General features: G+C 50.9%; 1 protein-coding gene across 1 annotated transcript; it reads right to left on the bottom strand.

The window, feature by feature from the left end:
• Positions 1 to 463: 463 nt before the first annotated feature.
• TRIM45 (tripartite motif containing 45) lies at positions 464 to 9,725 on the bottom strand. Its single transcript, XM_080801165.1, has 6 exons — positions 8,676 to 9,725; positions 6,294 to 7,027; positions 4,850 to 4,979; positions 4,133 to 4,247; positions 2,341 to 2,467; positions 464 to 1,197 (listed from the first exon to the last, which is right to left on the bottom strand). Exons 1-6 carry the CDS (start codon positions 9,161 to 9,163, stop codon positions 1,049 to 1,051), a joined length of 1,743 nt encoding a protein of 580 aa, XP_080657291.1. The 5' UTR covers positions 9,164 to 9,725; the 3' UTR covers positions 464 to 1,048.
• Between the last annotated feature and the right edge of the window lie 584 nt (positions 9,726 to 10,309).

The raw sequence follows: 10,309 nt of genomic DNA, 5'->3' as shown, positions 1-10,309 counted from the left end.
GATTACAGCTGTGATGTAGCTCTCTCTCAGCCCTAAGGAGGAAATAAATGTATCCCGCGATGACTGACAGTCCGTGTGTTTCATCTGCTTGCTTCACTTCCTTTGCCTGACCCAATGCACTGCTCAAATGAGTCACCTGCTTTTTAATGGCTCCTGAAATGCAGATTTCAGTAATTATATCTAATACATACTGAAATCCAGAGTCCCAGAAGATCACACCAAGTACATACAGTGAAGCTGCTGGCAGGCCTGAGGCACCAGCGCTGCGTGCTTCCTCTTCCCAGAGTTCTCTGCAGCTTCTAACAGCTAGGCAGGCTCACTCTAGGACTCGGAGCTTCGACCAAACTTCCTAGCTTTACAGACCAGAGTAAAGACTCCTCTGTAAATAACAGCAGGTTGGGAGATGTGAGGAGGATGAAAGTAGCTAGATTGCCCGGCAAGAGTAGAACCGTAACCAATTTCTGAGGTGATATTTCACACTGTTTCCCTTTATTTCCTTTCTGCTTGTTTGCCCTTGATTAAATACTAACCTAGCCTGACGAGTATGAGATGAACGTGGCCTGGGGTGAAGCCGGGGACCTCCACCCCAATGGCAAGGTCCCATTATAAATAAACCATTTAAAGTGTGCTAGGAAAAAGTAGATACGATGAAAGGCAGTCTTAATTCTTTGAGGGAAACAGCAAACATGTGGCTCTGGGAGAAATAAACGAGTTACATATCCAAAAGTTAGGAACTAGACTCCCCGCATGATTGCAAAATTCCAACGGCGTAGACTGCTCCATTCCTGTGTGAGAGAAGGGGGCCTCGGTGTAGAATGAACACTGCCAACTATCACGAAGAGAGAAGCATGGTCTCTGGTGCTCAACCGTCCGTACATACCATCAGCAAGTGACTCACAAGAAAGGACTGGAACTCGAGAGTGTAAGATAAGGCACTTTGTTTTTAATTCTATCCGTTTCTTCAGAATTAATCAAGGTCTGGGGTCCTCTGGTAACTGGAAGTTGTGCTGACGGCAGCTAATGGGTCGACCACGTGCCCAGGAAGGTGTCAGAGTGCCACGGTCCTGAGTAGACTCCTTGGTGCGTTCTGCCCACCCATCCACGTGCATTCTGACTTCTCGGCAAACTTCCCACAGCATGACCAGTGCGGGCGCCCTGGGTGGCCTTTGTGTCCGTGGCCGCAGCCTAGGTACCCACCTGTGTGGTACCAAGAAGAGACAGAAGACATCCATTAAGAGTAAAGTCCAGCAGTTTTCCGTGGAAACTTAACGTGGACTCATGGATGTGAAAACATGTAATAAAAACCCGGCAAGAGAAACAAACTGTCTGGCGCCTGTCTAGGACTCCTCCTGAGGACTGAAGACAGCGCATCAATTAAGGTTTACTGAAGTTCTGAGAGCGTAGTTTTAACATTCTGCTAACTCGAGATGAACCGGTTTAGGTTTTAACTGTAAAGTAATTGAAATAAAAGACACGGGAAGAGTGGCTGTAATAAAGAAGATAGTTCCTAAAGTGTTTACGCAAAAGGATGCATGAGCCTATCTTAAGGCCCACCACGAGAGTAAGGACACAATAGGATACTATTTAAAAAATAATTAGGGGGGCGCCTGGGTGGTTCAGTCGGTTAAGCATCCGACTCTCGATCTTAGCTCAGGTCTTGATCTCAGGGTCCTGAGTTCAAGCCCTGTGTTGGGCTACACAAAAAATTAGAGGGGCGCCTGGGTGGCTCAGTCATTAAGCGTCTGCCTTCAGCTCAGGTCATGATCTCAGGGTCCTGGGATCGAACCTCAAGTTGGGCTCCCAGCTCAGCGGGAAGCTTGCTTCTCCCTCTCCCACTCCCCCTGCTTGTGTTCCCTCTCTCACTGTGTCTGTCAAATAAATAAACAAAATCATAAAAATAAATTAAAAAAAAAAAAAAGGTCTCTTGCCTGAGTCAACCCTCCTTCCCCTAAGAAAAGAGCCAGACCTGGTCAACTGATGTAATCACCCACTTCCCCATCCTTGACTTGCTTGGCATTTCTAAGCAGAGTGGCTTTAGATTTTTTTTTACACTGCCGGACTGTTGGAAAGGGTACAGACGGAAATTGAACATCCCAGGGAGAAGCACAGGGCTCATAAGACGGGTGAACTAGATCAGAACTGCAAGAACTCAGAACTTTGGACCTTATTATTTCACTTTTCAGAACAGAGAAGCTTTAAGCGAACTTTTAGAACTGTAGTATATTGATATGCACGGATTATATTCCTAGCAAGAGAGCCTAAGTCTGAGTCTCCTAAACCCAGTGGCTGTGTGGTAGTTGACCCCGCACTGCCGGGAGATTTTCGAGTGTTCCTCCTCACCTGGCATGGTGCCTCCACAGGCACAGCGAGCCGTCTTCTGGCCTCCGCTGGAGCAGAACGTGCAGCAGTGAAACACGCCCGGGTGTGGACGATGCCTTTTCCTCACGGTCACGGTGAATGGTGAGCCCTTCAAAGTTGAGGCCAAGAGCAAAGAACAGCACGTTATGAGTCAACAGGGATGTGCTGAGCATCCCATTTGCTTAAACGCAGTGTCAGTCACAGGGCCTGGCCCTGGAGAGTTGAGGACAGCAGGAGGGAAATGGATGAGGGGACAGTGACTGGCTGTGTGACACCACGTACAAATGCATGAGAGTCAAGGGCTCTGTGCGGCCCCTCTAGCATGGAGCCCGCCTGATACATGAATAAGCCCATATAAATAAATATAATTTATAAATTTTTTAAAAAGCTGTGTTTTGTGTCACTGGTGTCCCCATCTTCTCCATTCTGGGGGGGTCTTGGGGCTCGTTAGTAGAGTGCCACAACCACAAGGCTAGGCCGTCCCATGATCCTTTCTCCAACTCCTTGTCACACACCTCCTCCTCTCACACACTGAGCCTCGCTCCCTTCCTCCCTCCCCTCCACCCTGGACATTTGTTTCCCCATCCATCTAGTCTCAGTCTGTGAGGATACAGGCAGAAAGGTGAAGAGCGTGTGCTTAATAATCCTCAAACTCGAAACTCTCCCACCTGCCCCTCTCCTTTCAGGACAACTTCCATTCTCCACTTTCTGTCCTGTGTTAGACAATCAGTAGCTAATAAGGTAGCTCATAGGCCTTTCCCTGACTGAGAAGCATGCTGTCTGCAGAAGCACAAAACACAGAATCTGGTACCTTAGAAGCCTTTCAAGTGTTCCATCTCTCCTCCTTTCAAGAATTTACGATCCATTTTAAAAACACCTTGGAGTTCAAGAAAATGGGTTCCAGTTCTGGTTTTGCTCTATAGGGACTGTGTACCTCAGCACGTTTGTTCCTTAGCCCAACTGCATGATGATCCCTAGGCCTCAACAGCCTGGAACAAAGGCCCAAGAATGTAGGCAGAGGCATTTGGCCACTCCGGCCAATGTAGTTAGACGGGCAGCAAGTGGCTGCTGAACAGGAGTCTTCCCCTCCCTTCCTGCACACACCACAAGCCCAACACGTCATGACACTATGGTGTTTCATCGTCCCTGTCAATGCTGCTTTCTGGTTGGGGAAAACCTATGAGTACTAGCGATTCTGTTGGACCTGCTGAGTATGGCCCAATTTTTAAAAATTCACAATCTCTAGATCAGAAAGTGTCATCCTTGTCCAAGGAGGTGGTACAGTAACCCTGGTAAGAGCTGAGAACATACGGAAATAGGCGAAAGAGTTACAAGGGTAGATGGTCAGGCAGAGAGACAACTGGTCAGCTGAGGGGAGAGGGCATAACTCTCCCCAGTTGTGTTCCAGTACGTTCCAGTCTGTCTGGTTACAGTCTGAACAATCCTGAGCTAAAGGCTATTACTTGAATGTGTATGCTTGTCCCCTGGCAGAATGCCTCCTGGGATGACGGTATCTTTTCCAAATTAAGAATTTTCCAACGGGAAGAATGATAAAATACAAGCCCAACAGCCAGGAGGAGGAATAGGCACAGAGTTCTTACCGTCACCAGCAAAATCTGGGTCATTTCTCTAGTGAAGAGAAGGAAGAAAGAGGATCCCATGCAATTCTTCCACAGAGCTGATCCCCCCAAGTCATGTCTCCACAACCTGAGATGGTAGAAGCCAGAGGAAGCAGGGAGAAGGGAGGCCAGGGCCAGGCACAGGTCCTACTCACCTGCACATGCTGCTCCTTGATGCAGACCACCACGGTATAGACACCCGGCTCCTTGGGGGTATAGGAGACATAGTACGTCCCGTCCTTGTTATCTCGCACCAGCGCTCTGACCGGACTGAATGCAGATGGGGTTCAAAAAACCAGTCACTCTCACAGGCCTGCTGCAGCTGCCCGCCACTTGAGGTGTGAGCCCTACACCATTCTGCCCCACATTCATCTGAAATGTCCCCCAAGCAGGACATCCCTTCCACTGGTCTCAGAAACTAGTTTCACAACAGGAAGGAAGCAATATAAATACTGCTTTAATCTGATGTACAGAGGAATTCCATGAAATCGCCACTGTGTTCTCTTTAATGGACTTGCTATACCCTCCCGCTCTCCTCCCTCCTCTGATTCCAGGAGACACACGAATATACTCCCAGCCCAACGGAGTAGCAGAGTGGGGCTGAATTTTGAGAAAGGGCCCGTTGGGTCCAACATAAGAGTATTTTTCAGGGAGCAGACTTTTGGGAGAGAGTGGAGTATTAGCATAAAACCCACACAAGAAAACACATCTGTTCCAACTGGTCATATCACATATTTTAATAGCATCTGGGGGCACGGAGGGGAAAGTTGGATGTAACTACTGCAGGCACACCTCCCCAACTACAAAGGGGCCTCAAGTGTCCAGTTTCGTCACTGCTTATTACCCTTGACACCTGGCTGTGTAATACACACCTGTCTTTCTTATCTTTAGGGATGACCGCGACTTGCACGCTGTCTCCTCCCCGCCCCATGCTCTCTCCAGCTGCATCCTTACACAGCAGAGTGAAAGAGGCTGTCTGTTTCTCCCGGGCTCGGTGGAGATCTGCGGAAGATCAAACACTCAGTCCTCACCTGAAAGGCCAGACGGGGTGACTGCCTCTGCAGATCAGACACCATCTTCCTTCTTCTCTTTAGAACAAAAGGTCGTGCTTCCTGTTTATCGTAATCATCCTGCTCCCTTTCTTTTCCCTTCCCGCTCCGGCTCCCAGAGCATACCTCTTAGGAGTCCCTCCTGGCAAGCCTGGTTGTCTCTCAGCCAGTTGCTGCTCTTGAATCACCCAGGATCCTGAACCTTAACTGCAGCCCTAAGGGAGCTTTGAAAAGACTTGGGATGGACCTCTGTAGTCAGAGCAGAAAACCTCTAGACCCTCTGAGGGAAGCTCGTAAGCCCAAAGCTATCCCATCTGAGCTGCAGATCGTGCTTGAATTGGTGGGGGGTACAGCTGATCAGCTTGGACTCTTCAGCACTTGGGCCAAGCTGCTGGGGAAATAGTCACTAGGTGCAGCTTCCGGCCCAGCAGTTGCAACAGGGTTTCTTAACAAGGGGTTCATGAACTACCATGTGGTCTCTGCAGAGGCTTATGAGAGGTCAGAGAATCTCCTGAAGTGGGGTGCCCAAATTAGTGGATGTTTCTTGGGAAGAGATCATTCTCGAAGGGACATAAGACCTCCAAAAAGGTTAAGAATTCCAGTGCCAGAGTCAGGCTGCATCCATGGTCCAGTCTGCCCATCAGGACCGATCTCCGACATATCTGTGTTTGAATAACTGCTTTTAAGAATAGAAGGGTCCTTTAGGGACAGGAGAGTCAAAGGAAATTGTTTCTCACCCTACCAAATGAAATGCCTACCATAATCTTTCAAATGTCAAGATGTGGCTTACATAAACCAAGAAGGGCACAGATGAAAGTATGCTCCAACCTTGTCTTCCTCACTCCTCTGAAACTCTCATCGGAATGATCCAAGCCCCCTGCGGCCCTGCCATGTTCCTCTGCAGGCAGGCAGGACTTTACCCCGGCCTATCCTGTCACCGTCTTTGGGCACTGTCTCTGTTCTACCATCTGATAGAAACAGCATGTTCCTGGAGGTCCTTGCTAGTAACTGCTTCGCTCAACTGGAAAAGGGTCATGCCTCACTGCTGTATGGGATACTAACTGTACCCTGGCCAGAACGAAACAGAAAGAAAGGGCAAGGAAGGGGTCACTGTCCTTTCAATCACTATGGCTCTCGCCCTCGGTAAACTGGCTGGTAGGAAGCTCTTCCTAGCTGGATGAGGGCCACAGCTGAAAAAGCCACACCTCCTTAAACACCATGTCCTTGCCCACCGCCCTCTCCAGGCCAGCGGGAAATGCCTTCCTACCTTCTCCTTGAAGGACACATTTGCTTGGATCGACCTCTTTGGTATTGATGGCCCCATAAACTTCATAGCCACGGCACCGGCCTGCTTTCTGCTGAGGAGAGAAGCATATCTTATCGTTTACTCCAGGATGGACACTGTATTCGACTTTGTTCAGCTTTGTGAGCCGTTCTACTACCACCCCCTTGGTGATGAGGATCTCCAAGTCCGAGCCACTGGTCAGCAGGTGCTCCGTGAACTCCACGCCGGTCCGCATGTCTGCCAGCAGCTGCTCTAGCTGGGCTTTCTGCAGCTGCAGGGAGTTCTCCTTCTGGACCCGTATATCTTCCAGCTGCTTCAGCAGCTTGTCCCGGTGCTCCTCGATGGCCTTGATGTAGCCTTCAGAGAACGTTCGCACGTCGGCAGCCACGGCCTCCACCCGTTCCTGGAGGGCAGTGTTCACCCCTTTGATCTGTAGGAGGGCTTCCTCCAGCGCCTCCACGTGGGGCTGGGTGCCTTTGAGGAGCTCCCGCACCGAGTCCCCATGCTTGTGGATAACATTGCTTGTGAAGTCGTAGGGGTGCTCCCGGTGCTCCCCCACCACGCAATCCCGACACACGGGCCGGTCGCAGAGCTCACAGAACAGCCTCAGCTCCTCTGCGGGGTGCGAAGGACACAGAATGGGCTTTCCGATCCTGCTGTAGCCTTTCAAGTCTTTTAGGTCCACCATCGTATGGTAAGTTGTTTTCTTCTGCCGTCTAGAGACAGAGTCAGGAACAGGCAATTAGGGGCCAGTTCGGCTGGGCAAGTCTGGCACTTTTCAGAGCATGGCTTGGAAATCAAACAGATTAGAGTTCAGTCCCTTGCTCTGACCTCTTACTTAACTATGCAATCCTCTGATTCCAGTTCCTCCTCATCTGTGCGAGGAGGAAATAATAACACCTATTTGAAAAAGGCTATTATGTTGAATAAAATGATAGTAGACTACGGCTCTCTGGCCTGGGATGGGACTTTGCCAAAGGTTGCAACACTAAAGCCTAGGGCCTGGAACTTTCACTGAAGCATTAGTTTGGCAAGCTGAGACAAGAGCCATGGCCTACTCCTTCAGTAAGCTAGAGGTGAGAGCATGGTGGGAACCCAGCACCAAGAGACAGAAACTCTGCCATATGGCACAGCAATAAGCCCCAGCAATTAAAAGTGTCCAGCTGGCCCCGACAGAGAGTCCCTCCACTTTCATTTGAGATTTTGGTAAAGTATTTCTTTTGACCAGTGTCTGCATCACCCAAAGCAGTAAGCTAGAATTTTCCCCAAGTCACTGACATTATTAGAAAGACTGAAATCAATGGTCAGTAGTCACAGCTCTCTTTTAATTCCCCTTTCCGGTGACCCTCTAGAGATTCAGGGAAATCCCCAGGAAACCCGATGACTGTTGGGAGATGCCCCAGTAGCATGATAGCAACTCGGAGCTCGCATGACTATTCTGGCACCAGAAGAGCGGCTGTGGAGAAAACAGGGTCAGCCGTTTAGCTGGTAGCAAGGCAGTCATAATTACAAGTTAAAAATAGAAAGACTGAAGATTACTAACTTGTTCTGTTGGTGAGACCAGAAAACAAATGGAAGGCAGAATTTAAAAACTATTTTAAGATAATCCTAAAATCTTGGCTATTTTATAATCTGATGTCCTGGAATGGGGGTGGGGGTGGAGAAGGGACAAAGAGTGATTCATGTGACCAGCTGTTCACCAAATGCCATGAAAGACAAAAATCTGCACCCCAACAAGCACCTATCAACAGCCCACCTCACCAAGCTCCAGAGTCACTCTAGGGTCCAAGGCAAGGCTGTGATGGGGCACCGCCAAATAGCCCTTATACTGGGCAGGCAGCATGGATTACTAGAAAGAGCACAGAATGTGGTCAGAAGACCTGGATTTAAAAACTGGATTCTGTTATATGCTACTTACTGGCTGTGGGGCCTTGGCAAATCACATTTTGCTGAGCTTCAGTTTCCCCAAATAATAAATGGGAGTGAAAACAGCGCCTGCTTTTCTATAAGAGTTACAAGGCATCAAATGCGATTGAGGCCAGGCGCTGTGCATTCTTCTGTTTATCCAGCACCCACTACAATTATTCACCATACAAACGATTGATGATCCAAGGAAACTGCGACTGTGCTTTGCAAACTGAAAAGGATTATGCAAACTGTTGCTTCTATTATTCCGAGATGTATTATGTAAGACTGCAGGAGTTCTACCATTCCAGAGTATTTATGACAGCATATACTGCTCTTTGACCTTACAAGGCATTCGAGAGAGCTTTCTGTCCCATCTGCTCACCAGGGGGTTTCTAGCTTGATACCTCTTTGTATTCTGCTCTTAAGCCACACCTGGGGGGGGAGGGGTATCTTTACCTATGAGCCTGGCAGCAGAAGTGGCAGAGATTGGCTTTGCAGGTCTGACATCTCTTCTCCACCTCTCTGTCGCTGCACAGGTCACACACCAGGCCCTGGCCTTCCCCATGAAGACTCTCCAGCATCACATCATTCATGGCCAGGTGATCTATGGTTAAAGCCTTCACTCCACCCATGGGCAGGTCCACCTGAGCATCACACACCGGACAGAGGATGCCGATCTGTGGCTGCAGACTGGGTGGCTTGAGTTCCTGGAATATTGACCCCTCAGAGCTTGTGTCAGAGTCTCCCCCTCTGAGGTCCACTACTGAGAAGGGTTCCAGCTGCTCCAGACACGTGGTGCAAACTGTGTGCAAACAAGGCAAGAGCCTGGGGGCTTTGAAAAGCCCCATGCACAAAGGGCAGTGAGTCTTGCCTGAGTTCCCCAATGCGGTCCCCCTGGGGAGTTTGCCCACGAAACCCAGCAGCGGCTTCCTCTTTTCTGACATAATCCCCACGTTTGTGCCCAGTATCAGAAAAGGCGGTGGAGAGCGCTATAATGAAGTAGTAGGTGATTAAGCCCACCCAAAGAGAAAGTTCCCAGAATTTGAGCAGAGACCATGGGGACTCTCTCTTCGGCAATTCAAAGGGCAAAATGGTAGAAGAGGAGTCGTCAAAGGAGCCACACGCAGATCTACTTAGGAGGGCCCCCTCCTTTCCATGGCATCCCATACCAGACGCGCCCACGCCCTCCTGTGCCCCCCAAGTCCTCCTTCCCGGAAGCGCTTCCAGGTCTACGTCTTGAGCTGGTCTAGCCGCCGCCAACTCCCGGACCTCCGCGCCTCTCACTCCCTCCACTACCACCCCCCTCCCGCCGCCCGCCCTACTGGCCCCGTGCCCGACACGCGACAAGAGCCACCCCCGCCCCTGCGTGATGAGGTGGGGGGGGGGGCTCCTTCTCCTTCCCTCAACCCGGCCCTGCGCGGACCGCACACGGCGCGCAAGGGAGCTGCGAATCCCGCCGGCTTCTCGGTGGCCGCCGCCTCCCCAACACCGCGGCCCAAGGTGCCCGGAGGCTCTGGCCTCTTCGCACCAATCCCAGTCCGGGTCTACACAGGGAAGTCCAATCACCGTCCGAGAAGGGCGGCCCTCGCCGCTGGGGGCCCCGCCCCCCACCAGAGTGACACCACCAGCATCCAATAGGGCTTGGAAATTCCACATCTTCGCCCGTCCACTGCGACCGGGAGGGGAGGGACCAAACTGAGGGCGGAGGGCCCCGGGTCGGAAGGTTGAGGGCTCGGGCGGAGGGGAGGAAAAGAGCGGGGCTGGGACTGAGCGGCATAGTATAGCCAGCGTCACCCTTTTACGGGGACTATCTCTCTATCGCTGTAGCGACCAGAGAGGCCAGAGGACCCCTTAAAAATCCGCGCTGATAAGCCCCGGGGACGACCTCCTTCGCGCCTTCGGATTGGGCCCACGAACCAGCCTGGGCTTTCCCATTGGTGGCTGGCGCCCCGAGCTCAGCGCACAGCTTGCCGGGAGTTGTAGGACCAGGCGTCTTCTTAGTGCCGGAGGCTTCGGACGTGACTACCGAAGTTTCTGCTCAGCGGGTGTGAGCCCGGAGCTCCCCTCGGGGCCTACCCAGCTTATTTTAG

The sequence above is a fragment of the Martes martes genome (genome assembly GCF_963455335.1).
Source record: "Martes martes genome assembly, chromosome: 4".
In the NCBI taxonomy this organism is placed as follows: Eukaryota; Metazoa; Chordata; class Mammalia; order Carnivora; family Mustelidae; genus Martes; species Martes martes.
Note: the sequence above shows the minus strand (reverse complement) of the source record. Positions and strands in the feature narration are given on the sequence as shown.

Excerpts from the sequence above, each read along its gene's own strand:
- TRIM45 (XM_080801165.1), bottom strand. The coding sequence starts at position 9,163 with ATGTCAGAAAAGAGGAAGCCGCTGCTGGGTTTCGTGGGCAAACTCCCC. Across the intron at positions 7,028-8,675 it reads TTCTGCTGCCAGGCTCATAG|ACGGCAGAAGAAAACAACTT; the intron begins GTAAAGATACCC and ends CTCTGTCTCTAG. Across the intron at positions 1,198-2,340 it reads CTGTGGAGGCACCATGCCAG|GTGGGTACCTAGGCTGCGGC; the intron begins GTGAGGAGGAAC and ends GGTACCACACAG.